Below are 26,906 nucleotides of genomic sequence, written 5' to 3' on the forward strand. Positions count from 1 at the left end.
TCTATTCACCAGGAGCTCCTGCTACATGGCCATGGAGTATCTATTCACCAGGAGCTCCTGCTACATGGCCGCCGGTATCTATTACCCAGGAGCTCATGCTAAATGGTCCTAATGTATCTATTCACCAGGAGCTCAGGCTCCTCTGCCCCAACGTATCCACCAGGAGCTCAGTGCCCACGGCCCTGGTGTATTTATTCCCCCAAATATCAGGCTCCACAGCTCTGGGGTATCTATTCACCAGTATCTCGTGCTCCATGGCCCCAGTGTATCTATTCACCAATAGCTCAGACTCCATTGTATTCCATTGTACTCGTGTACCTATTCATGAGGAGCTCAGGCTCCATGGCCCTGGTGTGTCCATTCAGCAGGAGCTCCTGCTACATGGCCCCGTTGTATCTATTCACCAGGAGATCAGGCTCCACTGCTCCTGTGTACCTATTCACCAATAGCTCAGACTCCATGGCCATGGTGTATCTATTCACCAGGAGCTTAGACTCCATTGTACTCGTGTACCTATTCATGAGGAGCTCAGGCTCCATGGCCCTGGTGTGTCCATTCAGCGGAAGCTCAGGCTCATGGCCCCTGTATCTATTCACCAGGAGCTCCTGCTACATGGCCCCATTGTATCTATTCACCAGAAGCTCAGGCTCCACGGCCCTGGTGTATACACCATGTTCCAAATATTATGCAAATGATATTTTTCTCATGTTTTCCTAAATGGTCGGTGCAAATGACAGTCAGTCTAATAAAAGTCATCACCCGTTAGATTATACATCGAATTTTATTGAAGAAACCTCCCAATGATAACAGTATAATCTCCAAAAAAAAATAAAAACTCAAAATGCACTGTTCCAAATTATTAGGCCCAGTAGAATTCTATACATTTGATATAAAGAGCTGAAAATGCTCATTTATCACCTTCACAATTCTTGCCTCCATTGCTGCTGTTTTGATGTGATCGGCCTCCCACCCTCATAGATCTTGTGCTGGATGATTCTCCAAAAGTTCTCTATAGGGTTGAGGTCAGGGGAAGATGGTGGCCGCACCATGAGTTTATCTCCTTTTATGTCCATAGCAGCCAATGACTCAGAGTCGGGTTGAGCGAAACGGATCGGGCAAATTCAAAAAACGCCGACTTTCAGCAAAGTCGGGTTTCATGAAACCCGACCCTAGTGTGGGAATGGCCATGAGGTCGGCGATCAGCGCGGCAAAGTCGTGTTTCGTATTACGCTTTCAGCGCCATTTCTCAGCCAATGAAGGAGGACGCAGAGTGTGGGCAGCGTGATGACATAGGTCTCGGTCCCCACCATCTTAGAGAAGGGCGTTGCAGTGATTGGCTTGCTTTCTGCAGCGTCACAGGGGCTATAAAGGGGCGTGCACGCCAACCGCCATGTTACTTCTGCCAATCGTAGTATAGGGAGAGGTTGCTGCAGCTTCATCAGAAGAAGGGATATAGTTAGGGAGGGAAGATTAACCCCGAAACTGCTTGTGCTGTAGCGATTTCCACTGTCCAACACCACCTTTTCTTTGCAGGGACAGTGGAGTTTATATTTTTGTGCATCACCTCTGTAGCCTATTAGGCTGCCCTATAAGGCTCCCTGATAGCTGCATTGCTGTGTGCACGCCGCTGTGCAAACCAACTGCTTTTTTAAAAGCAAAAATCCTGTTGCTCCTTTCTGCACGGTACTCTTGTTTATTTGTCCACACTTTTGTGTGCAGCAGTCCTTTTTATTGTTGCCGTACTTGTCCTTTGATCATTGTAAGGAAATTGAAATTGTACTACAGTCCTTGTATTTTTTCATATATCTTCCAGCCACTTTCTGCCACCTACATTGTGTTGTTTTATACACAGGGCCTGAGTTTTGGTTCAGTCTCCCCCCCCCAAAAAAAAAGGGAGATTTAAATTCTCCACAAGTTTATATACACCTTCTACCTTGTTTTACAGTACCATATAACGGTTGTTATTTTGGTTAGATTTTCCAAAACATGAAGAAGTCTGGTGGGAGAGGCCGTGGGCGGTGGTTGCCAGCTGGTACTGATGGTGGTGGTGGTAGTGGAGCATCTGGTGGTAGTGGCAAAAGCACAATAGCACCTAAGGCTGGAGGTCAAATTATTTTGCCCCATCTTCCCCTGCTGACACATAGCTTGCCTAAAAAATGTCTTGCTTTTGGCCTCCTCTTACTGACTGCTCCAATTCCTCCATTTGCAGCTACGAGTGCCGTTTGCCTGGACAGGTGGGTGTGCCCACTCTTGGGCGACGGCACTGGCACAGGTCCCTCATAGTACAATGAAGTGTCTCTGATGGTGATGGTGCACACCCAACGTCAGACACACCGTCGTAATATGAGGGGCCCTGTGCCAGTACCGCCGCCCACGAGAGAGTGTTCCCCCCCAGCTCGAACAGTGCTCTACCACTTGCAAAACTTACCTCTCCCTGCTCCACCACTGTGCAGTCTGTGCTGTTAAATCCTTCAATGGCACTGCCAATACAAATTTGTTGCAATGATAGTAAAAATATACAGGGGCCCTGGCCTCCATTTAGACCAGTTAATACTTTGCGCCAAATACCACTGTCTGCACTGTCCCACCCCAGTACCTCGCTGTGCCACCTGTTTATTTATGTACAATTTTTTGGCTGACATTTAGCCCACTTTATTATTTGGGCCTACTCACTGTGTCAGCCTCTCATTACAGTTGTTTTCCACTGAACAAAGCAATGCCCCCTGTTTAGTCCTGTTACGACTTTTGAACTGCTTTTAGCCTACTTTTTCATTTTGGGCCTATATCTGTGTTTCCTCCTCATCCTGCCCATTGCCCAGCCAGTGATAGATGAGTCTGCTGGTACATTGACCCATAACGCAACATTCCCCGTGCACGCTACACAACAACATTGTGACCCTGCTGAAAGTCAGGTTGCTCTTCCCGCATACCATACCACCTTACAAGGGGACAAAGAGGAAGGTGCAGATGAAAGTGCAGGTTCCTTCATCAGGTGGGGGGAAGAATACTCGTTGGCGACGTCACTGGCACAGGGCCTCTCATAGTACACAAAAGTGTCGCTGCCGGTGGGAGGCGCCCCCGCCGTGCAAACACACCGCCGTACTATGAGGGGCCCTGTGCCAGTGCCAATGCCAACGAGTGGGCTCCCCTGCTTGCTCAGGATCACAGCACTTGCAAAGTTGAAATACTTACCTCTCCCTGCTCCACCGCCGTGACGTATTCCGCGTTTCCTGGGCCCACAAAAATCTTGAGCCAGCCCTACCCCCCCGCAACTTTCGCCTGTTTTGAATGCCTAACTATTATTATAAAGTAAATTAAGATAAACAAGCTTAAGCAATAAGAATTTATGTTTTTGGCATTAAAATGGGCACTGTAGGTGTTTTCCTGGCCTCCACTCACTGCCGACTTTGATTCCCCATTGACTTGCATTGGGTTTCGTGTTTCAGTCGGCCCCCGACTTTTCGCAATAATCGGCCGATTATTAAAGTCGAGTTTCGCGAAACCTGACTCAATCCGAAAAAAGTAAAAGTTGCTCAACTCTAACTCAGAGGTTTCTTTGCAGCATGACATGGGGCATTGTCAGCATGAAGATGATTTTGCTCCTGAAGGCACGTTTCTGCTTTTTATACCATGGAAGAAAGTTGTCAGTCAGAAACTCTATATACTTTGCAGAGGTCATTTTCACACCTTCAGGAACCTTAAAGTGTCCTACCAGCTGTTTCCCCATGATTCCGGCCCAATACACTGTATCCTCACCCATCCCTTGTAGATTGTGAGCCTTCGCGGGCAGGATCCTCACCTACTGTATCCTCACCCATCCCTTGTAGATTGTGAGCCCTCGCGGGCAGGGTCCTCTCTCCTCCTGTACCAGTTATGACTTGTATTGTTTAAGATTATTGTACTTGTTTTTATTATGTATACCCCTCCTCACATGTAAAGTGCCATGGAATAAATGGCGCTATAACAATAAATAATAATTATAATAATAAAACATGACTCCTCCACCTCCTTGCTGACGTTGCAGCCTTGTTTTGGGCACCGGTGCTCAGGAAGGATATAATGGAACTAGAGAGAGTACAAAGGAGGGCAACAAAATTAATAAAGGGGATGGGAGAACTACAATACCCAGATAGATTAGCGAAATTAGGATTATTTAGTCTAGAAAAAAGACGACTGAGGGGCGATCTAATAACCATGTATAAGTATATAAGGGGACAATACAAATATCTCGCTGAGGATCTGTTTATACCAAGGAAGGTGACGGGCACAAGGGGGCATTCTTTGCGTCTGGAGGAGAGAAGGTTTTTCCACCAACATAGAAGAGGATTCTTTACTGTTAGGGCAGTGAGAATCTGGAATTGCTTGCCTGAGGAGGTGGTGATGGCGAACTCAGTCGAGGGGTTCAAGAGAGGCCTGGATGTCTTCCTGGAGCAGAACAATATTGTATCATACAATTATTAGGTTCTGTAGAAGGACGTAGATCTGGGGATTTATTATGATGGAATATAGGCTGAACTGGATGGACAAATGTCTTTTTTCGGCCTTACTAACTATGTTACTATGTTACTATGTTACTATGTTACTATGTTACTATGGTGGCCTCCACCAACCATCCTCTACTCCATCCATCTGGACCATCCAGGGTTGCTCGGCACTCATCAGTAAACAAGACTGTATGAAAATTAGTGTTCATGTATGTCTGAGCCCACTGCAACCGTTTCTGCTTCTGAACACTGTTTAGAGGTGGCCAAATATTAGGTTTATGCACCACAGCAAGCCTTTAAATGATCTTACACCTTGAGGTTCGACGGACTCCAGAGGCACCAGCAGCTTTAAATAACTGTTTGCTGCTTTGTAATGGTATTTTGGCAGCTGCTCTCTTAATCCAATGAATTTGTCTGGCAGAAACCTTCCTTATTATGCCTTTATCTGTATGAACTCTTGTCTGTTCTCAGATTCAGCCACAAATCTCTTCACAGTGTGATGACCACTCTTAAGTTTGCGGGAAATATCTAATGTTTTCATCTCTTGTCCAAGGCATTGCACTAGTTGATGCTTTTCAGCAGCAGAGATCCTTTTTAGTTCCCATGTTACTTGAAACCTGTGGCTGCTTAATAATGTGGAATTTTAAGTAGTTTTCTTTTAATTAGAATCACCTGGAAAACTAATTATCACATGTGTTAAAGATTGATTTCAGTGATCCACTGATCGCTGAGACACAATACCATCCATGAGTTTATTTGAAAAACGAAACAATTAAATCTTTATGACAATTAATTCCAATTTGCATAATAATTTGTAACACAGTGTATATTCACCAGGAGCTTAGGCTCCATGGCCCCGATGTATCTATTCACCAGAGGCTCAGGATCCATGGCCGCTGGCATCTATTCACCAGGAGCTCAGGATTCATGGCCCTGCCCCATACCACAGCCCAGCTCAGAACCACGGCCCTGCCCCATACCACAGGCCAGCTCAGTACCCCATCCTGGCTCAGTACCACGGCCCTGCTCAGAACCACAGCCCAGCTCAGTACCCCATCCTGGCTCAGTACCACGGCTCTGCTCAGTACCACAGCCCAGCTCAATACCACAGTCTTTCCCAGTACCACAGCCCGGCTCCATACTCCAGCCCTTAGTACCACAGCCCCGTTCAGCATCACAGCCCGGCCCAGTACCCCATCCTGGCTCAGTACCACGGCCCTGCTCAGTACCACAGCCCAGCTCAGTACCCCATCCTGGATCCTGGCTCAGTACAACGGCTCTGCTCAGTACCCCATCCTGGCTCAGTACCACGGCTCTGCTCAGTACCACGGCTCTGCTCAGTACCACGGCCCAGCTCAAAACCCCATCCTGGCTCAGTACCACGGCCCTGCTCAGTACCCCATCCTGGCTCAGTACCATAGCCCAGCTCAGTACCACATCTGTTATGAATAGGTAATTCAGAACCACAATGGACCTTGAAGTTCAGAGCACACAAGTGACCTGACAAAAACCACAAAACATAGTACGAGCTCTGAGACGTGGAAACTCTGCTGACTGCAATCCCTAAACCTATCAAACCACACTAGAGGTAGCCGTGGATTGCGCCTAACGCTCCCTATGCAACTCGGCACAGCCTGAGAAACTAGCTAGCCTGAAGATAGAAAAATAAGCCTCAGAGAAATTCCCCAAAGGAAAAGGCAGCCCCCCACATATAATGACTGTGAGTAAGATGAAAAGACAAAACGTAGGGATGAAATAGATTTAGCAAAGTGAGGCCCGACTTACTGAATAGACCGAGGATAGGAAAGATAGCTTTGCGATCAACACAAAAACCTACAAACAACCACGCAGAGGGGCAAAAAGACCCTCCGCACCGACTAACGGTACGGAGGTGCTCCCTCTGCGTCTCAGAGCTTCCAGCAAGCAAGCAAAACCAAAGAAGCAAGCTGGACAGAAAATATAGCAACAAAAGTAACACAAGCAGAACTTAGCTTATGCTGAGCAGACAGGCCACAGGAACGATCCAGGAGGAAGCAAGACCAATACTAGAACATTGACTGGAGGCCAGGATCAAAGCACTAGGTGGAGTTAAATAGAGCAGCACCTAACGACTTAACCTCATCACCTGAGGAAGGAAACTCAGAAGCCGCAGTACCACTCGTGACCACAGGAGGGAGCTTGATCACAGAATTCACAACACCCATCCTGGCTCAGTACCACGGCCCTGCTCAGAACCACAGCCCAGCTCAGTACCCCATCCCGGCTCAGTACCACGGCTCTGCTCAGTACCACGGCTCTGCTCAGTACCACAGTCTGGCTCAGTACCACAGTCTTTCCCAGTACCACAGCCCGGCTCCATACTCCAGCCCTTAGTACCACAGCCCCGTTCAGCATCACAGCCCGGCCCAGTACCACAGACTGGCTCAGTACCACAGACCGGCTTCATTATTTGTGATGTTTATTTATATATTTTTTTTAATTGTCTTCCTGGAGCAGAACAATATTGTATCATACAATTATTAGGTTCTGTAGAAGGACGTAGATCTGGGGATTTATTATGATGGAATATAGGCTGAACTGGATGGACAAATGTCTTTTTTCGGCCTTACTAACTATGTTACTATGTATTAAAAATTACAGTTTTTTCAATATCAAGTGTTTTTCATTATTATTTTTTATTAATTTTATAGGATGAAAAAAATCTCTTATTCTATTTCTAGAATACAGACCCACCCATTGTACACAGCAGTGTATTTCTGTCAGTATCGTCTGCCTGTAGTCAGAGCCTGCAGTACAGATGAAGTGCACAGAGTTCTTCCCACTGCTTCACCAGGACATGTGGCTCAGTAGCTTAAGCTCCTGCCTGTCGTGTTGTGGGTTTGATTACCACAGAGATTCACAGAAAAATATTTTTGCAATTGATTTTTGTTTTTACTACTTTTATAGAAACAAAAAAATCTTTTTCTTTACCACAGTATACCGTACAGTAACAGAGATATACATTGTTATAAACAGTGTATTTCTATGGACATGTGTAACCTGCATGGGCGTTCATTGTGTAAGATTGCACTTACTTGCGGGTTGGGGAATACTCGCTTGGCAGCGATAAAACACTCAGCAAGACGTTTTTCTTCTAAAAATTCAACTGGGTTTATTACTCCATAAACCCCAGTGGCAGAAAACACAAAACAACAATCTTCATATCACGGCAAAACAAAGTAACAATGTTCACAGCGTGACTCTGGTCCATCAGGACGGTGACCATACACTGTTGGTCGAGTGAGTCCAATATTCAGGCTCTGGAGCCAAACACACAGTCTGGTATTACCTGCTCGTCAGTGCTGCAGGTTTTCCACTGGCAGTACCACACGGGACCTGTTTCTGGCTCTGCAGATCCCTGTCCTCACCTCGTGCTGTTCAGGGATCCAGTCCTCCTCCCAGGACCTCCCAACACCCAGGTTACTCGGGATCACACAGGTGGTCTGTCCGGGTACAATTCAGGATGTCCAACCCCAGCTGGGACCGTCCAATACCCAGGTCACCAGTAGCAAAGTCCCAGCACGTGCTCTTCAGGGCTTAGCACACCCAACACGGAGGTATCTGCCAGGACCTTGCACATGGACCATGCAGGTCCCCTCACTCAGGCAGCATACAGGAATGCTCTGTAGTGTCCTGCCTGGACACATGGAAGTCTGTCCATCCTGACACTCACCGACACCCACTCCATGTGCTAACACACCTCCTTTAGGTAGCCTGTAACCACAGCCACAGGTGAGGTAACATCACATGATCATGACATCACTGCAGGTCCTCAAACTCCTGCAGGGAAAAAGATACAGTGAGCACCCCACCCAGAGTGAGGTATGTGGGTAGCCAGACCCTCCCATCTCTCATAGCTACCCGCAACCTGGACCCAGGTGCGCCCCCACTCAGAGTGAGGTATGTGGGTAGCCAGACCCTCCCATCTCTCATAGCCTCCCGCAACCTGGACCCAGGTGCACTAAATTACATCTTCAGTGCTCACGTGCTGTAACGACAAGATACTCCGGGTTGCATCGCAGGGAACATCCATCCCTGTGACACATACCTCCCATTAACCACAATGCCGGACACTGTCTCACTATCACATCCATGCACACCCATGGCCTTAATACGCCTCTGTGCGTATCCTGGGGAGACCATGCAGCGCCCCCTACCTGTTACAGGGGTCACTGCATCACAATTGCCTGCAATAGAGTTCAAGATTACCAAATTCTCCTATCCACATCTTTGTTGGCTGTGGCACCTGGATAGAGCAACAGATGTGAGTTTAAGACCCAGGGAGACCTGATCACAGGATGGAGAAAAAGGGAATCAAATAAATTAACTTGCAGAGAGCAGCCCTGCTTCCCGAGGAGAAGCTACGGAGCGATGAAGACGTTGCAGAGAGGTGACGCAAGCTCTGACGGGACGGTAGGGAGCTCTGCCGTTATCTCCTGAGTTATAAACGCTGCGTCCTACTGCTAGGCCTCCTTCCACTGGACCCATCTCCAAATGATCACTGTTCTTCTTTCCTTCCTTGTCCCAGGCTCTCGCTGTCCTCTGTCACAGTTCCTTCTCACGTTAGGGACAACCCAATCAGGCAGCACTGCTACTGTCTAGACCTCAGGTCTACTCTAGACACACTGGGCCCTGTCTGATGTCCTGACAGGACACTGTCTCTGTTCCTTCACCTTAGCCTCTCCCACTCTGGGCCAGTCCCAACTCTGTCTACCTTTGGGCAACACACAGTATCAACATTATTAATGCATGTCACAATGCAACATTGTACTTGTTCTTCAATGTCAAACGTGGGCAGTAGGTTAATCTCCTTACTCCTCCTATTATCTTCTATGAAGAGGGGAAGAATGATGAGTAGAAGGAGAAAACAGCCATGGACAGCAAGATTGAGCTTTTTATCATGTAGTTTCTCACCCCAGAGCTGGATTCACAATTACACTGCTCAGTATTTCTGCTGCTGCCCCTGTGTACTAAGAAATGACGTAAAGAGAGGAAACTAGGAGACAAGAAGCGCAATAGTCTTATCAGATGGTGCAGATAAATAAGGCTACGTTCACATTAGCGTTGCGCGCCGGTGCGTCGGCGACGCAACGCGCGACGCACCAAAAACGCGCGCAAAAACGCTGCGTTTTGCGACGCGTGCGTCGTTTTTTGACGAAAATCGGACGCACGAAAATGCAACTTGTTGCATTTTCGTGCGTCCGACGCTAGCGTCGAAAACGACGCACATGTCGAAAAACGCTAACAAAAAAACGCACGCGTCCCCTATGTTAAACATAGGGGCGCGTCGCCGCTGCGTCGCCGACGCAACAGCGACGCACATTAGCGTAACGCTAATGTGAACGTAGCCTAAGAGACGAGGAGCCACTCACCGGGTATGATTGCAAACTAGCAACATGAAGCAGGAGATGTACAGCAGCCGCAAGACGCCAATTGGAGATAGACCAGAAAAATCGACGTGCAGGCCGGTGGTGTGATTCACTTGTGCTGCTGATAACACCCGAGGCACATGTATAATCCAAAGAGTTTAATTTTACAGGTTTTTAAAAGTCAACGCGTTTCAAGGTTCTACATGATCTACAAAGCTTTCCGTTTATTGTCCTGATGAAGAGGTCATGAAGAACCTTGAATCTTGTTGACTTTTAAAAACCTGTAATATTAAATTCTTTGGATTTTACCTCTGTCTTGAGTGTTATCAGCAGCACAAGTGAATCACACCACCGGCCTGCACGCCAAGGAATGAAGGTCGGGCGACATCACCGCCGCCGCTCTGCTCCAAGCTCACTGCTACTTTTCAGAAAACGGTTGAAATTGCAGAATTGTCATCACTTAGTGCCAGAACTGGTGCCATCCCTCGTGCTCACTCGATAGCTTACTCTGAATCCTGGAAAAATCGTTACCCTTCAGGCAGATGCTGTCTCTGCTGTTATAGTTGTATCTCTGTTGTTAGAGCTTTATAGAATGTTTAAAAGTAAATGCAACTTTTTTTTCTGCTTGATGTTATAATTATGGAGGCGGACATATCATTAGGGTTCATTTGATTTATTGTGTTATGTTTATACATTTTTGTAAATCCTCCTTTAATGGCTGCCTCCCCGGCTGCTGCTGTGCTCGTTCCTGCATTACACAGAGTTGGTACTTAATAGTCTGATAAGGCTACGTTCAGATTAGCGTTGTGCTAGTGTGCGTCGCGTTAGCGTCGGGCGACGCAGCGGCGACGCACGCGTCATGCGCCCCTATGTTTAACATGGGGGACGCATGTGTTTTTGTTTGTTGCGTTTTGCGACGCGTGCGTCTTTTTTGCCGCTAGCGTCGGACCAACAAGTTGCATTTTTCTTGCGTCCGATTTTCGGCAAAAAACGACGCACGCGTCGCAAAACGCAGCGTTTTTGCGTGCGTTTTGCCGCGTTTTTCGGTGCGTTGTGCGTTGCGTTGCCGACGCAGCGGCGCACAACGCTAGTCTGAACGTACCCTAAGTGAGTTATTCAGGTCATAGATGAGGGTCCTGACCGCTTTGTTGTCTGGTAAATTAGCTTCTACGTGTGTGACACTGAATGTAAAGTAACAGTTTGTATCACGGCCCACCCGCATTGTGTCGGCACTGAACCCCCGAAGGTCTAGTCACAAAGTATTGGTACAATGTATCCTACATCTGCTGATCGTCACGGACTATCCTGGCTGAATACCGGTCGTATCATGTTTGTGCCCCAGGACATGCCACACGTTTGTTGTGTTACGCATAATAAGAATGAAGAATAATGAAGAAAAAGTTATTAAAGTGTCACAACAATGAAAAGCTAAATGTAACAACTATCACTTACAACACTCAATAGATACATAGAGATGAAATACTGGGCATTGCTAATTATTATTATTATTATTATTATTATTATTATCATCTGTACAGCTTCAACTCTGCTGTGGATTCTGCTGACCCTGCCCTCTAATGATAATGAGATGACTCTGCTGACCCTGCCCTCTAATGATGACATGATTTTGCTGACCCCGCCCTTTAATGATAATGAAATGACTCTGTTGACCCCGCCCTCTAATGATAATGAGAAGACTCTGCTGACCCCGCCTTCTAATGATAATGAGAAGACTCTGCTGACCCCACCCTCTAATGATAATGAGATGACTCTGCTGACCCCACCCTCTAATGATGACATGACTGCTGACCCCGCCCTCTAATGATAATGAGATGACTCTGATGACCCTGCCCTCTAGTGATAATGAGATGACTCTGCTGACCCCACCCTCTAATGATAATAAAACGACTCTGCTGACTCTGCCCTGTAATGATAATGAGAAGACTCTGCTGACCCCGCCTTCTAATGATAATGAGGTGACTTTGCTGACCCCACCCTCTAATGATAATGAGATGACTCTGCTGACCCTGCCCTCTAATGATGAGATGACTCTGCTGACCCTGCTCTATAATGATAATGAGATGACTGCTGACCCCCACCCTCTAATGATAATGAGATGACTCTGCTGACCCCCACCCTCCAATGATAATGAGATAACTCTGCTGACCCTGTCCTCTTATGATAATGAAATGACTCTGCTGACCCCACCCTCTAATGATGACATGACTCTGCTGAATCCGCCCTCTAATGATAATGAGATGACTCTGATGACCCCGCCCTCTAATGATAATGAGATGACTCTGCTGACCCCACCCTCTAATGATAATGAGATGACTCTGATTACCCCACCTTCTAATGATAATGAAATGACTCTGCTGACCCCACCCTCTAATGATAATGAAATTACTGCAGTGCTGACCAGGCCCCCATTGATAATGAGATGACTCTGCTGACCCTGCCCTGTAATGATAATGAGATGACTTTGCTGACCTCACCCTCTAATGATAATGAGATGACTGCTGACCCTGCCCTCTAATGATGAGATGACTCTGCTGACCCTGCTCTAAAATGATAATGAGATGACTGCTGACCCCCACCCTCTAATGATAATGAGATGACTCTGCTGACCCTGCCCTCTAATGATGAGATGACTCTGCTGACCCTGCTCTATAATGATAATGAGATGACTGCTGAGCCCCTCCCTCTAATGATAATGAGATGACTCTGCTGACCCTGCCCTCTAATGATGACATGACTCTGCTGAATCCGCCCTCTAATGATAATGAGATGACTCTGCTGACCCCGCCCTCTAATGATAATGAGATGACTCTGCTGACCCCACCCTCTAATGATAATGAGATGACTTTGATTACCCCGACTTCTAATGATAATGAAATGACTCTGCTGACCCCACCCTCTAATGATAATGAAATTACTGCAGTGCTGACCAGGCCCCCATTGATAATGAGATGACTCTGCTGACCCTGCCCTCTAATGATGACATGACTCTGCTGACTCCGCACTCTAATGATAACAAGATGACTCTGATGACCCCACCCTCTAATGATAATGCGATGAATGTTGACCCTGTCCTCTGATAATGACATCACTCTGCTGACCTCGCCCTCTAATAACAATGTGAGGACTCTGCTGACCCCACTCTGTAATGATAATGAGATGAATGTTGACCCTGTCCTCTGATAATGAGATGACTCTGCTGACCTCACCCTCTAATAATAATGTGAAGACTCTGCTGACCCCACTCTCTAATGATAATGAGATGAATGTTGATCCTGTCCTCTGATAATGAGATGACTCTGCTGACCCCACCCTCTAATGATAATGAGATGACTCTGCTGACCCCGCCTTCTAATGATAATGAGGTGACTTTGCTGACCCCACCCTCTAATGATACTGAGATGACTCTGCTGACCCTGCCCTCTAATGATGAGATGACTCTGCTGACCCTGCTCTATAATGATAATGAGATGACTGCTGACCCCCACCCTCTAATGATAATGAGATGTCTCTGCTGACTCCCACCCTCCAATGATAATGAGATAACTCTGCTGACCCTGCCCTCTTATGATAATGAAATTACTCTGCTGACCCCGCCCTCTAATGATGACATGACTCTGCTGAATCCGCCCTCTAATGATAATGAGATGACTCTGATGACCCCGCCCTCTAATGATAATGCGATGAATGTTGACCCTGTCCTCTGATAATGACATCACTCTGCTGACCTCGCCCTCTAATAACAATGTGAGGACTCTGCTGACCCCACTCTGTAATGATAATGAGATGAATGTTGACCCTGTCCTCTGATAATGAGATGACTCTGCTGACCTCACCCTCTAATAATAATGTGAAGACTCTGCTGACCCCACTCTCTAATGATAATGAGATGAATGTTGATCCTGTCCTCTGATAATGAGATGACTCTGCTGACCCCACCCTCTAATGATAATGAGATGACTCTGCTGACCCCGCCTTCTAATGATAATGAGGTGACTTTGCTGACCCCACCCTCTAATGATACTGAGATGACTCTGCTGACCCTGCCCTCTAATGATGAGATGACTCTGCTGACCCTGCTCTATAATGATAATGAGATGACTGCTGACCCCCACCCTCTAATGATAATGAGATGTCTCTGCTGACTCCCACCCTCCAATGATAATGAGATAACTCTGCTGACCCTGCCCTCTTATGATAATGAAATTACTCTGCTGACCCCGCCCTCTAATGATGACATGACTCTGCTGAATCCGCCCTCTAATGATAATGAGATGACTCTGATGACCCCGCCCTCTAATGATAATGAGATGACTCTGCTGACCCCACCCTCTAATGATAATGAGATGACTCTGATTACCCCGCCTTCTAATGATAATGAAATGACTCTGCTGACCCCACCCTCTAATGATAATGAAATTACTGCAGTGCTGACCAGGCCCCCATTGATAATGAGATGACTCTGCTGACCCTGCCCTGTAATGATAATGAGATGACTTTGCTGACCTCACCCTCTAATGATAATGAGATGACTGCTGACCCTGCCCTCTAATGATGAGATGACTCTGCTGACCCTGCTCTATAATGATAATGAGATGACTGCTGACTCCCACCCTCTAATGATAATGAGATGACTCTGCTGACCCTGCCCTCTAATGATGAGATGACTCTGCTGACCCTGCTCTATAATGATAATGAGATGACTGCTGAGCCCCACCCTCTAATGATAATGAGATGACTCTGCTGACCCCGCCCTCTAATGATAATGAGATGACTCTGCTGACCCCACCCTCTAATGATAATGAGATGACTCTGATTACCCCGCCTTCTAATGATAATGAAATGACTCTGCTGACCCCACCCTCTAATGATAATGAAATTACTGCAGTGCTGACCAGGCCCCCATTGATAATGAGATGACTCTGCTGACCCTGCCCTGTAATGATAATGAGATGACTTTGCTGACCTCACCCTCTAATGATAATGAGATGACTGCTGACCCTGCCCTCTAATGATGACATGACTCTGCTGACTCCGCACTCTAATGATAACAAGATGACTCTGATGACCCCACCCTCTAATGATAATGCGATGACTCTGCTGACCCCACCCTCTAATGATAATGAGATGACTCTGCTGACCATGCTCTCTAATGATGAGATGACTCTGCTGACCCTGCCCTGTAATGATAATGAGATGACTCTCCTGACTCCCACCCTTTAATGATAATGAGATTACTCTGCTGACACCCACCCTCTAATGATAATGAGATGACTCTGTTGACCCTGCCCTCTTATGATGATGAGATGACTCTGCTGACCCCAGCCTCTAATGATAATGAGATGACTCTGCTGACCCCACCCTCTAATGATAATGAGATGACTCTGCTGACCCTGCCTTCTAATGATAATGAGATGACTCTGCTGACCCTGCCCTCTAATGATGACATCACTCTGCTGACCTCTCCCTCTAATAACAATGTGAGGACTCTGCTGACCCCACTCTGTAATGATAATGAGATGAATGTTGACCCTGTCCTCTGATAATGAGATGACTCTGCTGACCTCACCCTCTAATAATAATGTGAGGACTCTGCTGACCCCATTCTCTAATGATAATGAGATGAATGTTGATCCTGTCCTCTGATAATGAGATGACTCTGCTGACCCCACCCTCTAATGATAATGAGATGACTCTGCTGACCCTGCACTCTAATGATAATGAGATGAATACTGACCCTGTCCTCTGATAATGAGATGACTCTGCTCACCCTGCCCTCTAATGATAATGAGCTGAATACTGACCCTGTCCTCTGATAATGAGATGACTCTGCTGACCCCACTCTCTAATGATAATGAGATGAATGTTGACCCTGTCCTCTGATAATGAGTTGGCTCTGCTGACCCCACCCTCTAATTATAATGAGATGACTCTGCTGACCCTGCCCTCTAATGATGACATGACTCTGCTGACCCTGCCCTCTAATGATAATGAGATGACTCTGCTGACCCCGCCCTCTAATGATGACATGACTCTGCTGACCTCGCCCTCTAATGATAATGTGAGGACTCTGCTGATCCCACCCTCTAATGATGATATGACTCTGCTGACCTTGCCCTCTAATGATAATGAGGTGACTCTGCTGACCCCGCCCTCTAATGATGACATGACTTTGCTGATCCCACCCTCTAATGATATGACATTGATGACCACGCCCTCTAATGATAATGAGGTGACTGCTGACCCCGCCCGCTAATGATGACATGACTCTGCTAACCTCACCCTCTAATTTTGTTTGTAGTGCTCTAATGAGAGGACTCTTCTGACCGTATCCTAGTCTACACAGCAAAGCTCTTATCTGAGCAGCAGAATCTAGGAAATATTAATCTCAACTGACCACGGTGACAACCTGAAGATTGTCATATAGATAGCCACATAAAGAGATGTATAAGATCCTGACATTTGTATATAAGTTTCTGCGTGTAGGGAGTCATCTTTCTTCCTCTGTGCCACCTCCCCTTTAGAGGATGCCCCCATGCGCCCTCCAGATAGACAAATATTAACCCAAAGCTCTGACATTTAATGAGAACCCATCGTGGCACCAGATTAAGATGTCTGAGCCGCTGCGCTGATGGCTCCTCTTCCCTCCGACTTTGGCTATTTTTATCCAATCGCAGCAGATTCAGGTTCCAGTTCCATATGCAAATGAGGCATCGTCTTAATGCCGGTTGTAAAGTAGCTTTCCTTCCTCCCAGACATTTGCACAATAACAATAGAGGCAGATGTGAATTTTGAATATTCCGATACAGTCATTTGTAGATTCTGCATTCTACGCAATGATTAACATTTTTTATTCGCTGTCATAAAATGTGTTTCCCGCTTTAAGTGTCGGTTTCTCCTGACTATTGTGTTTTTTTATTTGCCGGCAGCTGATGGGTAAATGTGTAACACGTTTTATCACTTCCGATTCTCCCCCCCCCCATGCGAAGCAAATCTGCTCCTAGGGAACATATGGCTCTGCATTGTCTCAATATTGAATAGCTGATTAGACCTGGATGAATCGGTGCAGGACCGTCCGTCACAAACGATTTTGCAGTTGTGCCGATAGCAATTTAAATTTGATTTTTTAAATATTTCATAATTCAAGACATTTTGTAATAAAAATGAAACTTTTTGATCCCCACCTTGTTTTAGTCTCCTCTACTTGCCCCAATCATCTGATTACTTTTCTGTGATGATTGTGTCCCGCTTCCTCTGGCATTACCATGACAACATCAATCAAATAAATCTGTATACTCTGTCATGTGACGTTCACTCTAAAGTCACACGATGCGATGTGTACACTCAGAACAGATGGTTTGTAGGTGTCACCATGGTAACCCCAGAGCAAGCACAAGAAGAACTGAAGGTAGTTAATTATGGAAAGTTTTCTTAGGGAATGTGCACACTACATCTTGTTCAGGCAGATTCTACCTGGATTTCGCCTGTGAAAGCACTAAAAAAAAACTGTTCCAAAGAATAAGAGCAGCAATGTAAAAACGTCATCAGTGAGGACACAGTCGTCCTGTTACTTCTTGAAACCGCTTCAGGGTTCAAAAGGTAAAAGCAACAGTATGATCCTTGTTTCAGGCAATTCAGGCTTGTTTTTTCAGGCTCGTTGTTTCAGGTATTTCAACCTCAATGTTTAAGGCATTTCAGGCTCGTTGTGTCAGGCTCATTGTATCAGGCCCATTGTATCAGGTTTTTCAGGGTCGTTGTATCAGGTGTTTCAGGCTCATTGTATCAGGCATTTCAGGGTCGGTGAATCGGGTTTCTGAGAGTCATTGTATCAGGCATTTCAGGCTCTATGTATCAGACGATTTAAGATCTTTGTATCAGGCTTTTCGGGGTCATTATATCAGGTGTTTGAGACTCATTGTATCAGGTGTTTCATGGTTGTTGTATCAGGTGTTTCAGGCTTATTGCTTCAGCCTTTTCAGGCTTGTTGTCTCAGGCATTTCAGACTCATAATGTCAGGCATTTCAAGCTTGTTGCTTCAGGCATTTCAGGCTTGTTGTGTCAGGTGTTTTTGGCTCGTTGTATCATGCGTTTCCATCTAGTTGTTTCAGGCATTTCAGACTCATTGTATCAGGCATTTCAGTGTCATTTTATCAGGCTTTTCGGGCTTATTCTTTCAGGCTTTTCGGGCTTGTTATTTCAGGTGATTCAGGGTCGTTGTATCAAGCATTTCAGACTCATATTAGGCATTACCAGATTCGTTATATCAGGCGTTTCACACTTGTATTAGACGTTTCAGGGTCTTTGTATCATGCGTTTCAGACTCATTATATCAGGTGTTTCAGGCTTTCAGGGTTGTTGTACCATGCGTTTCAGGGTCGTATCAGTCTTTTCAGGCTCCTTTTATCAGGCATTTCAGCCTTGTTGTATCAGGCATGTCAGACTCTTTGTATCAGGCTTATAAGGCTTGTTGTATCAAGCATTTCAGGGTTGCTTTATCAGGCGTTTCAGGCTCGTTGTATTAGACATTTCAAGCTCATTGTATCAGGCGATTCAGACTCGTATCAGGCGATTCAGAATTATTGTATCAGGCATTTCAGGTTTATTGTTTCAGACTTTTCAGGCTTGTTGTTTCAGGCGTTTCAAGCTCATTGTATCAGGCATTTCAGGCTCGTTGTATCAGGCAATTTAGGCTCGTTGTATCAGACGTTTCACGGTCATTTTATCAGGTGTTTCAAAATGAATTAATCAGGCTGTTCAGGGTCATTATATCAGGTGTTTCAGGCTTCTTATATCGGGTGTTTCAGACTCATTGTATCAGGCGTTTCACGGTCATGTTATCAGGTTTTTCAAGATGATTTTATCAGGCTTTTCAGGCTTGCTGTTTCAGGCATTTCAGACTCATTGTATCAGGCGTTTTAGGCTTGTTGTATCATGCATTTCTATCTCGTTGTTTCAGGCATTTCAGACTCATTGTATCAGGCGTTTCAGGCTTATTATTTCCGGCTTTTCAGGCTTGTTGCTTCAGGTAATTCAAGCTCTTTGTATCAGGTGTTTCAGGGTCATTTTACAGTATCAGATGTTTCAAGATCATTGTATCAGGCGTTTCAGACTTATTATATCAGGCATTTCAGGCTTATTGTTTCAGGTTTGTTGTTTCAGGCATTTGAGGGTTGTTGTACCAGGCGTTTCAGGCTCGTAGTATCACGCGTTTCAGGCTCATTGTTTCAGGCATTTCAGGCTTGTTTTTCCAAGCGTTTCAGACTTGTTTTTTTTTTTCCGGGAGTTTCATGCTCGTTGTGTCGTGCAATCCAGGCTCATTGTTTGATGCACTTCAGGCTCGTTGTATCTGACGGCTATCTCTTGGAAGCTGCTCACTATTTGTTGTTTAAATGCAGCTAAAATACACCGGCAGCTGAGCCTCCGCACAAATGATGGTAAAACATCATAGAAGATTTCAGACTCATTGTATCAGGCATTTCACTGCCATTGTATTAGGAGATTCCGACTTGTTTTATCACACGTTTCAGTCTCATTGTTTCAGGCGTTTCGGGCTCGTTTCAGGCATTTCAGGCTCATTTCATGCACTTAAGGCTCGTATCAAGTGGCCATCTCTTGGAAGCTGTTTGCTATTTAAAGTTTAGATACCGTTAAAAGACACCGGCAGTGTAGCCACCGCACAAATGATGAAAAACATCATGGAAGATGTCAGATCCCTTGTATCTAGCATTTCAAGGTCGTTGTATCAGGCGTTTCACGGTTGTTGTTTCAGGCGTTTCAGACATGTTGTTTCAGGTGTTTCAAGTTCGTTGCTTCAGGCATTTCAGGCTCATATCAGGCTTTTCAGGCTCTTTGTATCAGTCATTTCAGGGTTGTTGCATCAGGCATTTCAGGTTAGTTGTTTCAGGGCTGTTGTTTCAGGCATTTCACGCTCATTGTATCAAGCGTTTCAGTGTCGTTGTTTCAGGTGTTTAAGGCTCGTTGTATCCGGCATTTCAGGGTCCTTGCTTCAGGCGTTTCAGGCTCTTTGTATTAGGTGATTCAGGCTCATTGTATCAGGCGTTTCACGGTTGTTGTTTCAGGAGTTTCAGGGTCGTTGTATCAGGTGTTTCAGGCTCATTGTATCAGGTGTTTCACAGTTGTTGTTTCAGGCATTTCAGACTTGTTGTTTCAGGAGTTTCAGGGTCGTTGTATCAGGCGATTCAGGCTCATTGTATCAGGTGTTTCACAGTTGTTGTTTCAGGCGTTTGAAACTTGTTGTTTCAGGCGTTTCAGGCTCGTTCTATCACACGTTTCAGGCTTTTTGTATCAGGTGGCTATCTCTTGGAATCTGGTCACTATTTATAGTTTAGATGCAGTGAAAAGAGACCTGCAGCGGAGCCACCGCACAAATGACAGAAAAACATCATGGAAGATTTCAGATTCATTGTATCAGGCATTTCAGGCTCATTGTATCACACGTTTCAGGCGTTTCAGGCTGGCTGTTTCAGGCTTTTGAGGCTTGTTGTTCCAGGCACTTCAGGCTCCTTATATCAGTCTTTTCAGCCTCGTTGTTTCAGGCATTTCAGGCTGTTTAGAGTTTACATGCAGTTAAAAGACACTGGCAGCGGAGCCACTGCACAAATGACATAAAAACATAACGGAAAATTTTTCAGAAAAAAAAAGTCGTCAATTTCCTAAAGCGTCCTTACCTTGGAAATCTCATCAGGTCCACGGGTGTGTGAAAGACGTGAGCAGATGTCACAAATAATTAAGGGATTTGTGGCAGTTCTGGGTCTGCTGGAATTTAAATATAGTTTTCCCTTTGGTCCAGCAAGAGCTAATGTAAGTCTCTCTATTTTCAGCAAATCAGCATATATAGATGTTGACTTTTGAATTTATGTGTTTCTTTCTGGTTGGTCAAAAAAACAGACTTTTGTTTGTATAAGCTTGTAATACTGACTAAGTTGACATTTGATGTTACATAATGTGCTCTTATCCTAGACAACTAGTGATAAAGGGTGATGGAACAATGATTTTTGCTGATATTTTGATTACACATTGTCCAGGCCAGCTAGTTTGTTGACTTGCAAAACAGAGGAAGAAAAAGTATGTAAATAAGATTACATAATTAAACATTTCCAGTTGATGTCATCACCATTCTTCCCCTTTACCTTTGAATTCTGACTTGAAGGACATTTGTTAACTATAAAAAAGATAGACGTTCATAGATTCAGCCAATACCTCCAGACATCCAGACAGCCAAAAGATCCAGGGATGCAAAGAACCAGAGGTGAAAGGAGATTGGGCATTCGGTGGGATGATCCCTGGTCCATGAAGCTTCGGTCAGCGTGCCAAGGCACCTGATGACCCCCCGTGTCTCCACAACATATATGCGAGATTATCCCACCTGATGCCATCCCTGTGTATGACATGTATGCATGACTATCCCACCTGATAAGATCCCTGTGTATGACATGTATGCGTGACTATCCGACCTGATAACGTCCCTGTGTATGACATGTAACATAGTAACATAGTTAGTAAGGCCGAAAAAAGACATTTGTCCATCCAGTTCAGCCTATATTCCATCATAATAAATCCCCAGATCTACGTCCTTCTACAGAACCTAATAATTGTATGATTATTGTATGAATTGTATGCGTGACTATCCCACCTGATAGTGTCCATGTGTATCACATGTATGCGTGACTATCCCACCCGAAAATGTCCATGTGTATGACATGTATGTGGATTATCCTACCCTATGACGTCCTTGTGTATGACATGTATGTGGATTATCCTACCCTATGACGTCCTTGTGTATGACATGTATGCTGGATTATCCCACCTGATAGTGTCCATGTGTATCACATGTATGTGTGACTATCCCACCTGATAATGTCCATGTGTATGACATGTATGCGTGACTATCCCACCTGATAATGTCCATGTGTATGACATGTATGTGGATTATCCTACCCTATGACGTCCTTGTGTATGACATGTATGCTGGATTATCCCACCTGATAGTGTCCATGTGTATCACATGTATGTGTGACTATCCCACCTGATAATGTCCATGTGTATGACATGTATGTGTGACTATCCCACCTGATAATGTCCATGTGTATGACATGTATGTGGATTATCTTAACCCTCTGACATCCTTGTGTATGACATGTACGCGGGATTATCACACCTGATAACCATTTAATACTATTTCTCAGGCCGCAGTACTATAAAGTCATAGATGAATGTGTCGGACAAATCGTGTTACAATGTGGCGGAATGGATCCCGACTTCAAATACAAGGGACGTCTGGACGTGGATTTCACTCATCTCGTAGGTGAGAGCGATGTCTGATATTAGCGGATTCTCTGCCGGCGCCAGCAGAGGACGGGCGCTGTTGGTGGCAGCCTGTGCTCAGCACAACATCAGCCTGTGAATCAATTCCCGCAGTAACAATGGCTGAGTATAAAATTCACTTCGGAGGTAGAATTATACAGTTGTAGCTAGAAGTTTCCATCCACTATATACAGACACATCTGCAGGTTTTTCTCAATATCTGACATGAAATCAGAATAAACTTTTCCCGTTTTATGTCAATTAGGATTACCATCATTATTAATATTCGCCAAATTCCAGAATAACAAGAGAGAGAGAATATTTGAAGGCATTTTATTATTTACTGCCATTTATTTACCATATGATGATGTTATGTGTTTAAAAGCTTCTGGTTTTTTGGCAACATCTGAGTTTTTTAGAGACACACTTGTGGATGTATTTTAATGCACACCTGAAACACATTACTTCTTTGTGTAGCATCATGGGAAAGTCTAAAGAAATCAGTCAAGATATCAGGAAGAGAATTGTGGACTTGCACAAGTCTGATTCATCATTGGGTACAATTTCTAGATACCTGAAGGTGCCTTGTTCATCTGTACAAACAATTATACGCAAGTACAAACAAGATAGGAATGTCCAGCCATCATACCGCTCAGGAAGGAGACGGGTTCTGTGTCCCAGAGATGAACCTGTTTTGGTCCGACATGTGCATGTCAACCCAAGGACAAAAGCAAAAGACCTTGTGAAGATGATGGCTGAAGCTGGAAAGATTGTGCTACTATCCACAGTGAAACGAGTACTGTATCAACATGGGCTGAAAGGCCACTCTGCCAGGAAGAAGCCATTATTACAGAAAAAAAAAACAGATTGTTTGCAAATGCACACAGGAACACAGACCTTAATTTTTGGAGACATTTCCTGTGGTCTGAAGAAACTAAAATTGAACTTTTTGGGCATAATGACCATCATTATGTTTGGAGGAAAAAGGGAGAAGCTTGGAAGCCTAACAACACCATCCCAACAATGAAACATGGGGGGAGGCAGCATCATGTTGTGGGATTGTTCTGCGGGAGGGAATGGTGCACTACACAAAATAGATGGCATCATGAGAAAAGAAGATTGTGTGGCAATACTGAAGCAACATCTCAAGACATCAGTCAGGAAGTTCAAGCTTGGGGCAGAAATGGGTCTTCCAAATGGACAATAACCCAAAGCATACTGCCAAAATGGTGAAAGTAGCTTAAGGATCACAAAGTCAATGTTTTGGATTTTCCATCACAAAGCCCTGATCTTAAACCTATGGAAAATGTATGGGCAACACTGAAAAGGCCGGAGCGAGCAAGGGACCTACACACCGTGATCCGTTACCAGATTTGTCAGGATTAATGGGCCCAAATTCTGACCAACTATTGTGAGAAGCTTGTGGAAGGAGACCCCAAACGTCTAACCCAAGTCATTCAGTGTAAGGACAATGGCACCAAATACTAATGAAATGGATGAAACTTCTGACTTTGCAGTAAATAATAAAAATGCCTTAGGACATTCTCTCTCTCATTATTCCGGCATTTGGCAAATATAAATAATTATGGTAATCCTAGTTGTCCTAAATCGGGAAAGGTTTATTCTGATTTCATGTCAGATATTGAGAGAAACCTGCACATGTGTCTTTATATAGTGGATGGAAACCGCTGGTTTACACTATATTTAATCCCACAGTTCATCTATCTTCCTACAATACGCCTAAACAGTATTCTTATAATCCGTCAATATTCCAATAATCGGCAGATGACCTATTAGGCTAGGGTCACATTACGTTAGTGCAATCCATTTAGCGCTAGCGCTAGCAGATTGCGCTAACGCAATGTTTTTACCGGGGCCGCGTTCCGGGGTCGCGGTAACGTCCCCGCTCTCGCAGATCCCCGATCTGCGAGAGCGGGGAGCGGACCGCGGGCGCGCCTCGGACGCTGCAAGCAGCGTCCGCGGCGCACCACAAAACACCGGCGCGTCGCTAGCGCGTGCCGAACATGGCACGCGCTAGTGCTGCGCGTTCCCATTGCCGTGAATGGGCGCGCTAACGGACGCGTTGCACGGCATTAATTTCGCCGTGCAACGCTGTCCGTTAGCGCGTTCCCATTAACGCAATGGGAACCTAGCCTAATCCATTAGATTACCTATAATCCGTCAGATGACCTGTAATCCGGCAATTTCATGTAATCAGGTGGGTTCTTAAAATCTGTAAGCATAATACCCAAGCCCATATTCCTAACATAGGAATGGGCAACACTTCACATAGTGCTACAACATAATAATCGCACAGTTAATTAGACTGTGGTCAAAGAAGTGTCACATAGAAATATTAAAAAGCTAAATATCTTTATTGCAAATGTTTAAAATACATATAAATACATAAATAAACAGTAAACAAGGTTCCTCAAACAAACCCAAAAATCTGTTTTCGGTTTCTTAAAATCTGTCAAATTACCTATAATCTGTCAGATTACCTATAGTCCAGCAGTTTCCAATAATCCTACAGATTACCTAAAATCCGGAAGTTTCCTATAATCCGTTAGTTTACCTATAATCCAGCAGTTTCGTATAATCCATCAGATTACCTGTAATCTGGCAGTTTTCCAATAATCTGGCAGATTACCTATAGTCCAGCAGTTTTCCTATAATCCTTCGGATTACCTATAATCCAGCAGTTTCCTATAATCCGTCAGATTGCCTATAATCCATCAGTTTTCCTGTAATCTTTCAGATTACCCATAATCCGTCAGATTACCTATAATCCAGCAGTTTCCTATAATCTTTCAGATAACCTATAATCCGGCAGTTTTCCTAAAATCCATCAGATTGCCTATAATCCATCAGATTACCTATAATCCATCGGATTACCTATAATCCAGCAGTTTTCCTACACTCTGGCAGATTACCTATAATCCATCAAATTAGCTATAATCTGGCAGTTTTCCTATAATCCATCTGATTGCCTATAATCCATCAGATTAGCTATAATCCGGCAGTTTCCCTATAATCCATCTGATTGCCTATAATGCAGCAGTTTCCTATAATACTTCAAATTACCTATAATCCGGCAGTTTTTCTATAATCCATCAGATTCCCTATAATCCATCAGATAACCTATAAACCAGCAGTTTTCCTACACTCTGGAAGATTACCTATAATCCATCAGATTAGCTATAATCTGGCAGTTTTCCTATAATCCATCCGATTGCCTATAATCCAGCAGTTTCCTATAATCCTTCAGATTAGCTATAATCCAGCAGTTTCCTATAATCCTTCAGATTACCTATAAACCAGCAGTTTCCTATAATCCTTCAGATTAGCTATAATCCAGCAGTTTCCTATAATCCTTCAGATTAGCTATAATCCAGCAGTTTCCTATAATCCTTCAGATTAGCTATAATCCAGCAGTTTCCTATAATCCTTCAGATTAGCTATAATCCAGCAGTTTTCCTACACTCTGGAAGATTAGCTATAATCCATCAGATTAGCTATAAACCAGCAGTTTCCTATAATCCATCCGATTGCCTATAATCCAGCAGTTTCCTATAATCCTTCAGATTAGCTATAATCCAGCAGTTTCCTATAATCCTTCAGATTACCTATAATCCAGCAGTTTTCCTACACTCTGGAAGATTACCTATAATCCATCAGATTAGCTATAATCCGGCAGTTTTCCTATAATCCATCCGATTGCCTATAATCCAGCAGTTTCCTATAATCCTTCAGATTACCTATAATCCAGCAGTTTTCCTACACTCTGGAAGATTACCTATAATCCATCAGATTAGCTATAATCCGGCAGTTTTCCTATAATCCTTCAGATTGCCTATAATCCAGCAGTTTCCTATAATCCTTCAGATTACCTATAATCCATCAGATTAGCTATAATCCGGCAGTTTTCCTATAATCCTTCAGATTGCCTATAATCCAGCAGTTTCCTATAATCCTTCAGATTACCTATAATCTGGTAGTTTTCCTATAATCCTGCCACCATATAACATGTTCTTTCTGTTCTCACAGATTCCTTGGTGGATAAAGCGAAGGTTGAGGAGAGTGAGCACAAAGCGTCAGAGTTTTCCAAGAAGGTGAAGCCATTTATGGTGATTCGGACGCCTTTAGAGGCCGTTTTCCCTCCTGGGATGGAGGCGCTATTGCTTTGCTGCATTTTCGCACTATCCTTGTCAGTGTCACAGAAGCCAATACTCATGTACCGGCGCGGCGGCCGCCATGTTGGGTCTGCGCTATGATTTTTACTAAATTCTGTAGATGAAATCCCCGAGCACATGAAGTGACATCTCCCCCTGTCATTCGCCCGCTGGAGTCGCCAATCCAAAATCCTGGATTGTCACTTACGGTTCATTTATCTGCATATTGGGCACGAGAGATTGTAGAGGCCCCTGTTGTCACTCATCATGGAGTCTGAGGCAGAGAGGACAACCCGTCACTGGCCGTGTGATCAGTGATGTCATCAGTAAGATCACTTATTTTTCATGTGATTGGGCCAGCGGCTTGGGGGCCACCAGAACCCTCAGCAGTACTAAGTGCAAATAAACTCGTATGTCCCACCACATCGGCCATGACAGGAGTGGCAGCACCCATAGCTCTTCCTTCCTTAGCAGGCTTGTCATGATGCCTCATCATTGGT

At 44.7% G+C, this 26,906-nt stretch overlaps 1 protein-coding gene across 4 annotated transcripts in view; it reads left to right on the forward strand.

Moving 5' to 3' along the window:
• The window catches only part of DIAPH2 (diaphanous related formin 2), a 1,874,941-nt gene that overhangs the window by 541,718 nt on the left and 1,306,317 nt on the right, over positions 1-26,906 (forward strand). For all 4 annotated transcript variants that reach the window (XM_069746079.1, XM_069746080.1, XM_069746081.1 and 1 more), the window contains 2 exons: positions 22,117-22,235; positions 26,282-26,346. In XM_069746079.1, coding sequence (XP_069602180.1) covers positions 22,117-22,235; positions 26,282-26,346 — 184 coding nt within the window. The remainder of the gene's footprint in view (positions 1-22,116; positions 22,236-26,281; positions 26,347-26,906) is intronic.

This window comes from Ranitomeya imitator, chromosome 2 (assembly GCF_032444005.1).
Source record: "Ranitomeya imitator isolate aRanImi1 chromosome 2, aRanImi1.pri, whole genome shotgun sequence".
NCBI classification, from domain to species: domain Eukaryota; kingdom Metazoa; phylum Chordata; class Amphibia; order Anura; family Dendrobatidae; genus Ranitomeya; species Ranitomeya imitator.